We start from the raw sequence: 16,728 nt of genomic DNA on the forward strand, positions 1-16,728 counted from the left end.
TACCCGAGCGAGTCACGGGTTACACGATGATTAATTACGATTACGCGGGTCACTTCGCGTACGATCATTCTCCTCGACTCCGATATATAACCTAGACCTACCTACCGCGAGCGTACACCTACGCTCGTTACAGGTGTGTGTGCTTGTCGTAGCCTTACACGCGCGCACACAAGCGCGCAAAGAGATGCGAGTCGTTTCATTATTGTTGCCCGATGTCGGGGCTGTCAGCCCCGCGCTATCTTCGGATAGCGGCCAGCGACGTGACTTTGCGAAACTTGGCCGCATCGTATCATAATCGCATCGAGAGAGAGAGAGAGAGAGAGAGAGAGAGAGAGAGAGAGAGAGAGAGTCGCCGTGGCGGATACTGTGAACGAAATGGCCATCTCGACTCCCCCCTTTCCTCACCCCTGTGTCGAGTCCGGGCGTATGCACCGGTTACTTATTATCCGTGATATATTGCGCGTGCGGTTTCAATGGTCAGCCGCTCTCCCGACGTCGGTATCAATTATCCCGGCGAATATTCACGCGGCAGCGCGCTGTTAATCTCGCGCCGCGTGATGCGACTCGCGAAACATCTCGCGTTTTACGGCGCCAACGACCGGCCGCGCCCGGTACGCCCTTTCGGCCTTGGATGATTTAACCGCTCTCCGCGGATAACAACCGCCTTTTCACCGCTCATAGGACGCGCGAGCCGGCAATGTCCTCGGCGGAACGCGCTCGGCTCGGTGACGAATCGACCGAGTATCTATTTTCCAAGAGGCTCGTAACTCGGGGATTTTTACGCGACGGATGAGTACGTGGAAATACGCCATTGTATACGGCATTCCACTCCGGATAAATTGTCAGTAATGGCGTTTAAATGTTTCATGGACTCGCACCCCTTTGAATTTCTTTCAACTTTAAATACAACCGGCTCTCTAAGCTCGTTTCCTTCCGCTAAAAAGATTGTATTATTGAAAATGTAAATTTTCGCGTGAAATAATTTTTGTAGGGATAGCACGAAGTAACGTAGGCCACGCGTATACTCGGCCATAGGAACGGTAGCGGATATCCTATCCTTTTCCGACGATCATTCTTTTTCACTTCGTAATGCACTTTGGAGCGTGTCAGGTCAACGATTTCCTCGTTGGGATGGGCCAGTACGTAATGGATTGACATTAAGTCCTTCGTTTCTGCCGTGGATGTATTTGTGGGCTAGGTAATCGTGGGGGTGCGAGCAACGGCGATCAATCAGATGACACCTGTTGCCCAACCTCCCTCCGTTCGTTCGCCACCTTCACCAATTCGCAACAATTAGCAGCGATCCTTATCAAGGTTAGACTCTAGGGTGGTCGGGATACCTAAACCGACGAGTTATCGCGCGTCGCTCCCTACACATGGAAATTTCACACCTGCACGCGAGAACTAATCGCTGTTGTATTTTTCGCTAATTAAGAAGCAAATTAATTTGATATTACCTATCGTCCATATACATATATTTATTATATGCGTTAATTATTGACCGTCTTCTAAAATTTTGAAAATGCCTATTAAATGTAAACAAGATAGCAGAGAATATTTAGAGGTATAAGAAAAATAACCGTTAACCGAAGGACGTAATGGCATTCATTCCACAGCCTGATAAAAACGTTGCCGTGTTTGTTCGCTGTATAATCAACGATGCGTCATTATTTTTTTCCGCAGTGAAACGCGAGAGGCATTTCGTGAAAGATGAAAATCAGACGCGTGGCTTCCGTGAAACAGTACGTAACGTCTCCACTCGCGCGGCATAATGAACGTAATCGGCGATCTAATAAATGCAACGGCGCCCGAGGAGAGCGCCGAGGAGAGTCCTTTTGCTATATAACAGGTGCAGATAATATCGCAGTACAGATGGTGCGAACCGTTGCGACACGGTGCGCGCTTCGTTCGGCGAACGCGGGCCGAACGAGCGAGGGCTTTCGCGTTAAAATTCATTGCGCGCCCGGGCCCCTCAGCGCTCTAATTAACGTAATCCTTTGCGAGCGCGCTCGTTATCGATGCATTGCTAAATATCAGCAATCACCGGCTGGTAATTTTCTATGCCACCATGGCAAAAGATGAGGCAATTCGCCAAAGACTAATCGCGCGGTTGCGCGGTTTTGCGCAAGTAGATCGCGATATTGCGTTATCATTTTCGCGTGATGTTATCGCTCGAAACACCGATAGGTAGACCGCCGAGTCGGGGAAAAGCAATGTTCAAAGATTCTTCCGAGATGAAAGTGATCGGGGAGATTTTGTTCATAATGCGGAACATTGATCCTTCAAGAAACTATCATTTTTGAAAAAGTAGAGACCGTATCGATTGCAGGAAAACATGGAGCACTACTAAGGGCGGTCTAAGGGAGAGAAAGAGAAAGAGAGAGAGAGAGAGGGAGAGGACGAGAGAGTCTTTTATGGGCAGAGGTTGCCGGGAAAATAGAGAAGCGAGTGGATGAGAACGAAGTTCGTACGACGTAACCCCAACATTTTCCTGACGCTACAATGTTTCTCCCTTCATGCTCGATTCTCCGCTCTTGTTCTTCTCTTTCCCTTCTCTTTGTCTCTTTCCCTCTTTTCTTCTCTTTCCCCCCCTACCTTTCCGGTACTTCATCTAATCATTGAGTGCGCCCTTTCTTCTGTACTTTTCCCCGTAGCGACTCTCGTTGCGATCTGCGGCGCGAGACGATGCGAACTCGACGATTTCCAACACAGATTTCACGACTTGCTTTACTTCTTCCATCTATATAATTAAGTTTGCTTAAAGCTGATAAATTACAAACAAGTGTCGCTGACGTTACCGAGAAAGAAAATGCCATTTGTCGTGCGTGTGTACAACGATACAAATTATCGGCTTTTTACAGGCACGTTACGTATCGATCGTTGAAACGTGTGTGTTTCTTAACAATCAAATATTTTTGTAATCGCAATAATTTCTGCTGTTTGAATCGTGATTCAAGTCGCGTTCAATAGTTGTATCTCGTAAAGTTAGACGGCCCACTCGCAATTCGGCGCGGATTTGCGAGTTCGCCGTTGAGGATTGCGAGTCTGTTGCCGGAAAATCATGCGATGGCTTTCGTTCGTGTTCGAGAGTGGGGAGAAGAAAGTCCCTCGATTCTTGACACGACGGGCATGCGGAAGGGGATCCTCCGCGAACGTGTACGCGAAACGACGCGTTCTCTTTCGCTCTCATGGTTACGATGGCCTAAAGAGAAACCGGAGGTGGCGCCTTCTCGGAGGAGGGCTCGGTAGAATTATGAGGGTAGAGCGTGTCGGGGGTGCCACGTGGGAAGAAGCTATGCCTCCCCTGGCGCCGTCAGATCGTTCCCCAACGGCCACTCCTGAACTAAACTGCTCCGCTACCTACCCTCAAGTGCCATCTCCCACTCCAAAGTTAAGCTTCCTTGCCGTTCGCTTTAAGTATGTGGATGTGTCGCAGTCGCATGCCGCTTAAGTCTCGGGATTGCGTGTACTTAGAAATTTAAGAACAAGAAGAACGAAACGAATCATTTATCAGGCGTCTTAGAAGCCGAAACGTTGAAACGTCAGAGAAAAGAAAGCCACGTCTTTCCGTCTTTTTTATCCTACAATGTTTTTACAATGGCGCGAGCGATAATTTTAAAAGATGCGCATGTATCTTTCGAATAACGAGGTAATAGAGAGAGTAATCGCAATCATAAATCATGGAGGTCATTCGAGCGCGTCTAGCGACTTTACGTCTCCAATGCGTCGTCGACAACGACGCTGAATGGCTCTTTATTGGTCGGAATTTATTTCTATATACAAACCGATAGTAACCGCAGGAATATAATGGACGCGTCCGAACGCGTACGACGAGTATTACACAGGCCGGCTTCGATGATACGAGTTTGCGCCTCACCGCCCCCCCCCCTCCCTCCCCCCCCCCCCCGCGATCCCGTCACGGCCAGGAAAATCGTAGGCAGCTACCACGAGCGACGTTCCGAGAAAGCAGAAGATGGGTTCGGGTTCGTGCCACAGCTCTGGAACCACAAACTTTAATGTCGGCATTACTTTTATGCGCGACTTTATGCCAAGTATCCCATCAAATATATGACCCGCACTCCCGCACGTTTCCTAGGGTAGAGAGAGAGCACCCTTCTCCCTACTTACCCAATCCTGCCCCCCCCCCCCCCCGATCCCCGGTCCCGCGCCCGCGGCCGCGCGGCTAAATTATTGCGAATAAAACTTTATACTCAAATTACCTCTACGCCAACTTTATATACTCGCATTTCGCCGGGGCGCTGGGGCCGCCTAGCTTCTCCCGCCGCCGCCTGCCACTACCACCATCGCGTGGCGACGCGTTCTCCAACCTCCGACGTCGTTTCCCTCCGTCGGGGGTTGGTGACTGGGCGGATTTAAATTCTCCTCTCGCGGATCGAGATTAATTTCTTCGGATCTCGCGCACCGGCGGCCGTCTCTGCGCGGTCGCCGTAGTTTAATCCTTTCGAAAACGTTACTCAGCTAGTTAACGTTGCAATAGGAATAGCTTTCTACCGATGTTACTAAAGATCAATGATCCAAGGACTAAGGGGAAGTACTCTTGATCGCCCACGGGCGTAGATCTTGATCGTGGCGTGGGCGAGAAGGGGGGGGGGGGGGCGATCGATGGTTGTCAATGAGCTCAGATCGCTCGTTAGGATACATACACGCGCTAGTGGATGCCGCGGAGGGGATTTCCGGATTGTGATGCGAGCGCAAACGATCTGTAATTGTCAATTATCGTGGTGCTCGTTAGGCGTCGGCTGTTATTGATCGCTCAAAGTGTCAGTAGATCTTGTAGACCGCGAAGAAAAGAAATAATGCTTTATTAGCCCGACGATGAGGAGAGAGCGAGAAAGAAGGCACACTTTATTTATTATTAAAATTAATTAAATCTTTGCATTTTATCAATTGTGTTGCCTACATACGGTACAAAGCTGACATTTATTTTATGAATTTCATAACGAACGGAAATTTTTGTTTATATATATTTAATATAAAATATATTATACTAGTCTCTTTTTTATATAATTTTAATTCAAATTTTATAAACAAATACATTCACATTAAATTCGTCCGAATAGCAGTTAAATCCTTCTCTGGAAGGATGCTACTTTTACGAACGGACATTATTACATCTCACCAACGTATCTGTTTTTACACGTCGTTTACCGCGGCAGTTCCGCGCCGAGGTGGAAAATGCGAATTTAGAAGTCAAAATTTCCATCGTTTTATTTTTTCATAAAGTCCAATTTACGTCACGGCCATCTTTCGCGTATCTCGAATGTCCGTGTAATAAATCCGATCGATATCAATTCGTCCCGTTGCGGTTGATGACAGATTCGAATAAGATTCTTGCGTGCACTGTGGTTAAATACGTATTAGGGAGCATCGGGAGCGTTCGCGCGGTGTTAACGCGGAGGTTTAAAGTTATTATGGTCCATTATATGCCGCGGCGGATTACGGGAGATTTCAAGGGGCTTTCGAGGATTTAGAGGTCCCGGGGCAGATGCTCCGTCCATGGCCCACGACTAGCACCAGAACGGAACTCCTCTCTCGTTAATTCGAAGTCGAGAGAAGGATCGGGGGAGGGTGGCGAGCACCCGAAGAGCAGCGAGAGGGAATGAGACCAAGTCAGAAGCAGCAGCCAGAATCGCAGAACTGTTCCGCCGAGCTGTAGACACAATACGGGGTTCGCTCCACGGCCATTGTACGCCCTTCAGAGCCGTACAATGGCTGGAAAAGGTGTATCCTGATATTCCGTCACCTCTCCCTCACTCCTGGGAGAAAGAGAGAACGTAAGGGGAAAACAGAGAGAGAGAGGGGGGGGAGGCTGTAATGTACCCTGAGCGGGAGCTACCTGGCGCTTCCACACGATACAGCAAGGTGTGATTCTTAAACAAAAGCAACTCCCGCGACGTCCGGAGTTCGCGCTTCTACTCGCTCATGCTATGCGAAATCGTATCTTCAAAATTCAGTGTATTTTTGTAAAAAATCTTTTTTAATTTATTTTAAATTATTTCTATGTTTCTATGAATTAACGCTCCTGCGGAGGATGTACGAAGGGGATACAGATATTTTTGGAAATCGTATGAAACGGTATTTTGCAATCCTTGGAAGGATAAACTTGCAATATATCTCTCTCTCTCTTCCTCTGTTTTGTTTTATTTTGTTATTATTCTGACATATGTAGTTTATTCGACGATTCAGGTTTAAAGCGTCAGGTCATGGATTAGAACGACATACCGTAGCGCGCCATTTCGTGCCACTCTTCGGTCGGCGCGTCTCAGTCATTTTGATGAAGTGTCCCCCCGTTGCTCGCGCATTCGGGATGAGTATATTATATCTCGGGGAAGCGCAGGGTGCATTGTCAAACGGCAGCTGCCGGTTTCGTGTACACAACTATATTAACTGCGACTGTGCTAGCGTCCGACATACACACAATAATCCGCGTGTATTCGTGCATGCGCGCGTATACGCATACGGAAAATAGCGCAGCGTGTTTGCGTGTTTGTTTGCGATGCCGCATATCCCGACGACAAAAGCTAAGCTCCCAACAATGATACTGGCGAGTCAACAGTCACCGAGACGGTCCTCTAAGCACAATGTAACACGCGATTTATAATATATCGTTCCTGCACCGACACTTCATTTCCCCCTCGAGAATCGTCATGGGAAGTCAAGAGGATAGTCGGTATATCCGCTATTATGCGCGCGGTGATCAGGATTGTTATTCATATCCGAAGCTATTCCTCGCGTTTTCGTGCTATTTAACCCTAGGTGGTTCAATGACGTATCCGTGTGAGATAAGGTCGGGTGGGATAAATAATTATCAATCTCTACGTACGATATCAATCAACGTGGGGCAAGTCGATGCGAGATCGTGGCGTAGGTCGTGGGAAATGACACTGTGATTTCGCTTTACGATCGTTCACTAGATCGATTACGGTACGGATAATATGATTGAACTCTCCTATGATTATTACTCATCGATGATGAGCAATTAATAGCGGAGTTTCGACGGTTCATTAACTTAGCAGTCAATCCGATGACCGAGTGGATATTAAACGTCCGTTTTCCCGAGTCATTGGGCGTTAAATGGGCAATCGTATTTTTCTGCCGCGAAAGTCGAATCGTGAAATTTGCGCTATTATATAAATTTAATCTCGCAATCGGCGAGACGTCCCCGAAGCCTCGAAGCTGCTGTCCGGTTGAGCAGTTTCGGCCGGTACAGTGTTCTCGAGCAACTTCGGTATTCCAGCTCTCGACCAGGAACAAAAGGGACGAAGCATTATGGGTTGGCAGAGTAGGCGACCATCCGGTTTCATTGCGGTTCCGTCTGTCCTCTGACGTTTCCACGGCAACCTGAATTTCGTGCGTTGCCGTCACCACAGTCGGCGCCGCTGCTGCCGCCGCCGTCGTCGTTATCATCGTTGTTATCGTCGTCGTCGTAACTGCCATCGTCGTCAACGTCGTCGTCGTCGTCGTCGTCGTCGTCGTCGTCGTCGTCGTCGTCGTTGTTGTCATCGTTATCGTCATTGTCGTTACCATCATTGTCGTCGTTGTCGCCGTTGTCATTGTCATCGTCATTGTCATCGTTCTCGTCGAGGCACAGCCCCAAAGTCTCTCCTAGTCTTCCATTCGCTAGCGGGGGATACGGAGAAGCCGTAATTGTAACTTCATTTGGGGCTAATTTCGGCCGGAGGGTATGATGAAACGCGGTAATAATTGCGTTATCCAGACAAAGGACGGTTATGGATACGCGCCGCCGCCACTGCCGGCGTTTCCAACGTGGAGGCACCATCCCTCGGATCCTCCGCCCACCCCCGAGGGTGCTGCTGTGCCGGATAATGTAGGAGGGCCTCCTTCCCTTTCGCTCCGCGTACCGCAAATATGGCTGCTTTAACGAAGTCCGCGACTATGGTGCACCATATTGTTCTCCCTGCAGCCATGTGTGTGCCGCTATTCGCTTAAACACCGACATCCTATCGTTCCTCCAGGAGGGAAATTTCTGATTTTTAATTCATCCTCAAAATAGTTTTGATCGATGTTCAAAAGTATTCTATTGTATCTTTTTTCAAGTAGATAGTCGGAAAATGAGGCAGTATTAAATGTTTCAGCAAAATGTTTCAGCGGTTTTGAATTACAATTTCGTCGCGCTTTCATCTTATTAAAATAATACGTTATCAAACGTCAATGTGACAGAATGTTTATTTCAGAAATTAGTCATCCGCGAAGAATGCGAAATTGCCGATCTTTTCCATAGATAAGTTCGAGACGAGATGACAAATGCGACGATTTGACAGTTTTTTTGAAGGAGGAGAATCCTTTTGTAATGCTGCCAGTGGAATGGTAAATAAGCTCGTCGTGGGTAGGCAGAGCATTATTTATGGGAATGTAATTTAATAACCGAAAGATGAACAGGGAGATATATACCGGTGACGTCGGCCGGAAAGCCGAAAGTGGCATGAAAGTAACAGCCATGCGATCGGCCGTCCCTCCGTGTCTTTCCGCGTCCTCCCAGCCAGCCATATGGCCCGGGCCGCTCCTCTGCCACCACCTCGAGAGATTCCGGGGGTGCGAAATGATATGGAAGTAATAGAGAGAGCAAAGCGGAGCCGGTTGCGCCTCGACGGGAGATTGAGTCGCGCGATAGAAACGGAGCGACGCTACCACGCACCGGCGCGAAAGAGCGATGACAGATTGATACAATTCCGGCGAGATTTGACGCGACAGATTTTCTGCCAACTGTTGTCGTCGCGCTGGTCATTACGTCGAATTAAAGCTATGACCGAAAATGTGATCGACTGAGCGAGGATCTTGTTCATTCTTTAGTTTCAACCAGGTCTTACCGTAATAGAATTTTAATCTGAATAATTTGCCAATATTACGTATGGAATGTTAAAAGATAAGACTAGCAAAAGATTAATAACTGTGGAAAATATTAACATTTGAAAGATATATTCCTTAAATTTCACTTAGCGATCTGTAAAGAAGCTTCAAGCTCAACTCGTTCAGCATTCAAGCATTGTCCAATGTTATGAGTAACCCGCGAGCGGAGAATTCTCGACCGAGACAACAGGAAGTCAAGGGAGCGGCAGCTTCTTCCCTTGGCCCTTATATCGACTCTGTCGTAACTTGCGGCTTTACAGGCGAATGCGAGAGGCATGCGAGAGCGTGACGTCGGGGGCTGCGTCGAGGAAACGAGAAGAAGGAGGCTGTGAACCCGGCGTAAAGCTCTCGGGCGAACCTCGCTCCTTATCGATCTGCTCCTGAGACTCCTCCGACTAAGGAGGAGGGAAAGAGGGATCGACACCAAGAAAGCGAGAGAGAGAGAGAGAGAGAGAGAGAGAGAGAGAGAGAGAGAGTCGGTAGGTCTTTGCGGGTTTGTATACGTGTAAGATAGACTTCGGTAGAGAACCGCCTACTCGACCGTGACTCCGCAGCCGAAGCCGAGCCTATCAATATTTCCTCCCGAAATTCACCGTAGCTCCTTCGGCAATTCTTCTCTCTTTATATTCTTTTTTTTAGATACTCCCGGTTTCGTCTACATCTTTCTCGATCGTCGTGCTCCCGCAATAGTTGCGTTCGCTTTTTCCATTGTATGTGAATCTTATATTATTTGATCATCATATTTCATTCTTTTTTTACTAATTATTTACGCACTTATGTTAAACTCGACTCTCCATTAATACTCTTTTAACCTGGTCGATGTATTAAATAAATTGGCGACACAAAACTCCTTTTACTAGAAAAAGAAAAGCCATCTTCGTAAGAACCACGCGAAGGGAAACGTTCTCTTTTAATCACGACGGGCATTCTGCGTTTCATAAAGAGCGCGCAATGAGAACAATAGGAAGAAGTCGCTGCGTCGGCGTCTTTAGCGAATGAAGAAGAGGCTCGGAACTGTTAGCGTCCAATCTTCTCTCCGTTTTTCGCCTATTTTTCGCCGCTCTCCTCAATCCCGTCTCATACACGGGATATATAACTGTTATTTTTCGCGAAAGCCACTCCATTATTTCGCTCTTCTCTCCGTTCTTTTTTTACTTCGCACGACTCCCATGCCGCTCCTTTACTCTCGCTCTTTCTCTTTCTGTCCCGCGTTTGCGGACGGTCTCATTTCGAAGTGCTCCGGCAAAGCAAGACAATACATTATATTAGCTGTATCATTATTTCTCCATTCCGAAAGCTACCTCGAAGCTAGAAAAACCGGGACACGCTCATAATGGGAGAAATCCCGGTATACTACCGCGCCTCGGTCGCTGATGCACCCAGTTCCTGTTTCTTCGCAACGAAATCCCATTTGATATCGAGACCTTTCTCTCTCTTTATACTCTTTTCTTTAAATTAACTTCCAGCTGTATCAAAGGATCGTCGATGAAAGCACGATTCGATCGATCTGATGGTCCTCTTTTTTCATTTCTTATTCTTCTCTATCTAGTTTCCTTTTGCTTTACTAATCCAGTGTCTACCGGTGTTTAAAAATCGTAACATCGATTTGACAAGCTTGTTTAAGCTTGTTTTTATTAAGTCGTAAAATCTCTGCGCGCCGGCTCGCCGTTTTTCGACGAGCTTACTTTCTTGTTTCGCGCTACCGCACCGTCGCGCCGGTTTCGATGAATCTCATATTTGTTTGTATTCCGCCTCGATACTTTTCGCGGAATTTAAAAGCATTTAAAATATCTCTCGTTATCAGTCGTTACACAATTAGCCTGCGGGAATACGTACTGAATGCGTGGGCATTTTCTAAAAGGAAACGCGAGCGCGTTTCTATCCGTTGCTCGTCGAGCGGAAATGCATTTACTTGTACCGAATGGATGGAAGGGCGGAAGGTTGCGGGTTTGGTGTACGTGAGTGGGTGATGGTACGTTGGACAGATGCATATAGATAGCGAGCGAGCGAGATAGGTAGGTAGGTAGGTAGGTAGGTAGGTAGGTAGGTAGGTAGGTAGGTAGGTAGGTAAGTATCCGCGGGGTAAGTTTTTCCAGGCGATCTGCTCTCCGGATTCAGATCAATACCCGCCATCTGGGCCTCGAGTCGGGGGATAGGGACAAGGAGGAAAAGGAGTCGCGGCGTCGAGAAGGAGACCGTGGCCAAAGAGAGCAAGAGGGAGAACGAGAAGTCAGGAGGAGGCGAGAGAGCGTGTGCCGGAGGTGGAGCCGGAGGTGGAGGAGTCACTCGAGCAACAAGCCACCGCCGCACCCTCGACTGCAATCCTAGACACATCGAAAACCTCGGCCAGAAAGTAATTCCTGTACCTACACACGCCCACGTTTCACGCTACCGTGACCGCGCGACGGCTGTGGTGGAGGAATGAAAATATGTGCGAGGTATCTCTTATGATCGCAAAGTAAGCTTGACGAAACACCAGAGAATGTGACGGGGAGAGACGTTAATTGCTTTCTATTTGGGTAACCACTGTTATGCAAGTTTATTAAAACTTTCTCTCGTGGCGTAACAATTATCTTATATGGCATATAGCTCGAGCTCGTATCAAATACGAAAGAAAATCACGTGAAAAAGATGGAGGGAGAAAAATTAACTTAATTGAAAAGATCCATTTTACGTGAGCGAATCGAGAGAACGGATTCTTCTTTTTACAGCGATGGAAATTTTCTGGAAGAGAGTGATATCACGAGCGTGTGTAATTGTGCCCGGTCCGATCCCTCACGCGCAACCGCGACGCGGAATTTAAATAAGCGGCCGCGCGTAGCACTTACGTCGTTACATGGGCGCTAACTCATTTGCGTGCGTTTCCATTAGTGACTGCGGCCCGCAGAAATCGCGTTAGTGAATTTCACTTGCTGGCAATTCGATTCGCATTACGCTCCATTTCATTATCGGCTGCGTATGCGAGAGAAACGGAGTCGGAAAGAGAGAGAGAGAGAGAGAGAGAGAGAGAGAGAGAGAGAGGGAGGGAGGGAGAGAGAGAGAGATAGTCCAAGCCCCTCTTGCGAACCGAGCGAGAGATAAGGTCTTAAGTAGCGACTGATTAAATCTCGGGACATATGCGAGCCGATCAATGGTACCCCGGTGTCTCTTTCGGTCGCTTCTCTCTGCCCCTTCCTCGAACCCTACCCACGCATTCCTTTTCCCGCTGTGTACCCTTGTAGCTTTTCAGTTGGCCGAAAGGGGACCGAGTCGTTCAGTTTGTGCGGTGCTGATACGCTGTAATGCTGTCCCGCGGGAACTCACTCCCCCTCGCTCTCGTAAGAGCGGCTCTACATCGTAGGGTACTCGTGTTTCGTTGGCCCGCCACATCGTCAGGCGACGCAAAAACACTTGAATTAATCGGCCCTGGTCCCGAAGGAACCTGCGAAAGGTCAATAGGATCGGGGGTGACGGGCCGGATGCGCACTTATCTCGATGTATATATGCGAGGGTGCACTTTTCACGCGCGCGAATAGCCGATCGTGCCCCTTTCATCAACGATCGATCGAAGCATATGTCGAGATTTTTCGAGCGGTACACCGGGAACGACGTAATTTTCTTTTGTCTTCCATCGGCGATTAATGAAAACGAAATGGCATTTCTTCGTATAAAATGCGGACTGTCTGTTGGACTATGAAAATATGTACGAAACATTGACACACGTTGACTCACCGATTGATGGAAGAGACGGATGGCACATTGTCTTGCGAGCAAATACCTTCGGCCAGCAATCTGTCCCTGATTTCCCACGCGAACATCGTCGGATTGTCCCTCTTGTAATTGGCGATCGCGTCGACGACCGGTGGCGTTGCTACCTTCGGCTTGGAACCTCCTATGACACCGGCCTTAAAACTACCGGTCTCGTAATACCTGCAAAATAAAATTCGAAACATTAATTTAATCTTACGAAATAATAACGACGCGCGAAAAAGAGGAAACCTTTCGATTGGCCTTAAACTGCACTTGAAAGCACGACGATGCCGACGAGAGATCGGTCGTTCAAAGTTCACAGTTTGCCTCTTTCTCTTTCGCCCTATCGCGAAACATAGGTGGTCGAGAGAGGGGAAAAAGAGAGAAACGAACGTTTTTCCCGCGGTGGGCGGCCAACGTCGGAATAACGAATCGCCGTCCAGCGGCGCGTCAACGACCGGCTGTTTTAAAACAAACGGCTTCTGGCCTCCCGCTGTTGCCTCCCTCTCTCTGCTCTTTGAACCTCTCCTCGTCCCTCTCGTTCGTTCCTCCTCTGCCGGGTCTCCCACCGGCGGGGTGCGTATATACGCGCGCGAGATGGGCAATCGCGATTGGCCCGCCGTGAACGCGCCCTTTGTGCCTAATTAGTTAAATAATATCTTCGCTCGTGCTTAAATTCAATTACGTCGGATAGCCCGCAATAATGGTTCGCTTGTGGGCCGCCTTGATGGATGTCGGTCCGCCGCCGCCACCGGCGTCGGCGTCGGCGTCGGCGTTGGCATCGGCGTCGATTCATACCCGTTGGATATTTGGCCAATTTTACGTGCATGCGTTTCATGTGTGTACGTGTGCGTGTGCGTGTGCGTGTTTTGTGTGTGTGTGTGTGTGTGTGTGTGTGTGTGTGTGTGTGTATGCGTGCGTGAAACATGTACATGCTCCAGTATTAGACCTTCACGTTTTTCGGTGAAAAATATTTGCGCGAATAAAAGCGTTATAACAGGTTTTTTACGTTGCATGTCACGGGAAAAATAGGTTTCGGATTGTTGAGTCGAATTATAGTTTTCTGCGACACCTTGATCCTTTGTACGAATTTTTATTATTGTAGCAAAATGAAAAATTCTAGATAAAATTGTAACATATCTGTTGTCACAGTGCGAACAGAATGGTATCATTTTCTCAGATAAATTTTACTTTTATAAGTAATTTATGATTGCCAGATTGTGCTGATTTATCGATTGTTCTTTTATTTGTGCTGATTTATCGATTGTTCCTCTACTATATGATCGTCGGAGTAAAATACTGGCCGTGAACTTACCAAAAGCATTAGCTGTAAGCACAATCGGATAGACTTAAATAGATCTGGGTCTCGCCACCCCCACGAAATTATTGCGATCATATCTGGTGTAAAACCCTATTTCAAACCCACATGGCAATGCTCACCCGTTAATATTTCGTCCCCTTTGTTCCGCCTCCACCGTGAAATGGCCATTAGATCGTGCGATTTTTCAAATTGCTTTGCCATCGTCGGTGTGTCATTCACCCTTGCTGTATTAATTCAGGTTTAAATGGATTCGAAACAGTCTTGCGCGAAATCGAAAATGCCACTTCCGTGAAAAAATGGCATTATTTACGCCCATTGTTATGACGCCACAAGACCTCGTGCTGATTTTCACATTAACGTTAAGCGTTTACGAGGTACGCGCCTATAATCATAATGATAGACTATAAAAAAATTGGAGTTACTTAATCCTTAATTGATTTGCAACTTCATCAGACATTCGTAACATCGCGATGCGAAAGGAAAACGTGTCGCCACGTTTACGCTGTAGTAAAGGACGTTTTGTAGGATTCGAGTCATAACGTTTTACGTAGTTTCTAGAATCCGCGACGTGTTCAGAATACAGAGGCGGACCCACGAGCGTAACATAAAGGACAACAAGACAACGATCTTTCTCTTTTTTTCTTCTCTTTCTCCCCCCTCTCTCTCTCTCTCTCTCTCTCTCTCTCGCCGCTCTTCCTTCGAACGTAACCCTAAAGAAGAAGAGCACTTTGTATTTCTCCGCCGCGATAGTCAGAAAAGGTTTTCCGGGCAAACGGGGGACGACTCGATTTCGTCGGGGTCACCGGCACCGAGCTTTTCAGCGCCGTCCTCGTCGACGATTTTACGAACCCTCGCCTAGAGTCAAAAAAATTCCAGTATCCGGTTTCGCTTAGATTCGACGAACGGGGCACCGCGACGCGCGGTGTTCTCGTCTCTATCAGCGACGCGTGACTGCGTAAACTCCGTAGATCGGTGTTAACGATGTCGCGTCGGTGTCGTCGACAGGTCCTATATTTTCGCCGTACTTTTCGGCCATAAAGTCACATCCGCACGCGACACGCGGAAGAACTATGTATCTAAACGTATGAAACGAACGTTGAGTCCTCTACTGTCTATGTTTAAATTTAGCCACGCTCTTGGAACTCGAAGAGCCCAGCGCTTCTGTCGGGTTATTAACGAAGTTAGTGTATTATTACTTTGGTGCTCGTGACATAATTCCTGGGTCCTTCGATGCTCTAGAATTTCAATTGTTCAATTGAAATTTGATATCATATTTTTCATATTTTGACGCGCAAATGACGACCGACACAAATCACGCGACGTTCGCATTGTTAATGACAAAATCTCGTTTCTCCGACTGAAATTTTGCTCGAAAAGGGATCCGCGCCAAAGAAAGGAAGAGGAAATGGTAACTTTAGTCGTGGCAGTAAATAATCCAGTCAGTCTTTATTATGCGGGATTCGTGAAAGAGCGCGTATATGACAATGATATTCGGCCGGGGGACGCGAATGACGTTCGGACCATCAAAGCGGCACGAGGCCACCCGTTATATAGCGAAGCGGGGGTTCGGAGGGTGGAAAAAACATGGAAACCGCATATCGTCGAGCACCCCGCGTCGCGAGAGTATGGGGACTGGTTCCTTCCTTCCGGCCTCTCCGTTCGTCTCTCCGTTCATCCCTCGAGTTCATTCGTTTCGCGGTTCTAACAGCGTCTTTAATTAAATTGCTTCGGGAAAAGTAGTCTCTCCTTCTCCCATTTTTTTGCTTTCCCGTCTCCTCTCTTTCTATCCGCGATTCGAACGACCTTGGCCACTTCGCGGCGCGGAAATTGCGGCGTGGCATTTGGCAAGACGAGCTTGATTCTCTCATAAATCACTTACCCTTCGGCGACGTTGTTTGCTCGTTATCCGCTCTCCGAACTTGGCAAATGCGATTTTCAGAGACAATTAGACATTTCTGATATATTTTAGTTAATTACTCGCAGAATACTTAGAGTACTATCGAGATAAATAAATTGGATTTGTAAGATGAGATTTAACTTTTAATCCTCGCGTGAGATTTGATTTTTCTTGAAGATACGCACAGTTTGACGAATGTGATCTCGTCCATCTTGCGCGGACCGAGATATTTCGGTGCGGGAGGCTGCGGTTGTAACGGATACGGGGAAAGTACGGTACTCACCTCGACAGTATCTTGGATACACAGCCGTGAGATACCCTGAGTTGCCTCGAAATGTCGCACGGTCGGACGCCGCTGTGCGCGAGCTCGACGATCCTCTGCCTGACTACATCCGGTAGCGGCCTTCCGTTCACAAAGACGCCGCCGAGTTGGTTGACTCCGCCATGACCTGGAAAAATGAAGATCGATAATGCATCAGTCGACTGAGGCTTAATTCTTCGAAGCCCGGCAGTAAATCTCAATTTATAATGCTAACACTAGAAGAAAGGTATTACCGTATTAAAGATATATACCGCGTGGCAAAAACACGTAAACCACATACATCAATATCGTCTACGGCATCTCAGTTTGGAAAGCGTCGCGTTAATATCGAGCGCCATTCAAAAGGTTAACGTATCAGCCATGAACGATCCGCCGTGAAATCGTGGCATTAAACGCGATTTGCGTGTGAATCTGGCTTCACGCGCGCGCTAGATCCACGATCGTTAAGGGAAGCTGGCAGAACGGATCGCGAACGCCAATGTAAATCTTCTCTCTCGAGCGGTCTATCGCCACGGAAAATTATTCCACTTGACAGATTCCGTGGAAGAATGTCGTACCGTTCACCGTCGA

General features: G+C 47.7%; 1 protein-coding gene across 1 annotated transcript in view; it reads right to left on the reverse strand.

Moving 5' to 3' along the window:
- The window catches only part of sv (paired box protein shaven), a 122,534-nt gene that overhangs the window by 12,449 nt on the left and 93,357 nt on the right, over nucleotides 1-16,728 (reverse strand). The window contains exons 4-5 of the mRNA XM_089074062.1: nucleotides 16,120-16,285; nucleotides 12,601-12,798 (exon numbers count right to left, since the gene is read on the reverse strand). Of these exons, the coding sequence (XP_088930188.1) occupies nucleotides 12,601-12,798; nucleotides 16,120-16,285 (364 nt within the window). The remainder of the gene's footprint in view (nucleotides 1-12,600; nucleotides 12,799-16,119; nucleotides 16,286-16,728) is intronic.

This window comes from Pogonomyrmex barbatus, unplaced genomic scaffold, assembly GCF_055798465.1.
Source record: "Pogonomyrmex barbatus isolate J1 unplaced genomic scaffold, ASM5579846v1 scaffold1, whole genome shotgun sequence".
Taxonomy (NCBI): domain Eukaryota; kingdom Metazoa; phylum Arthropoda; class Insecta; order Hymenoptera; family Formicidae; genus Pogonomyrmex; species Pogonomyrmex barbatus.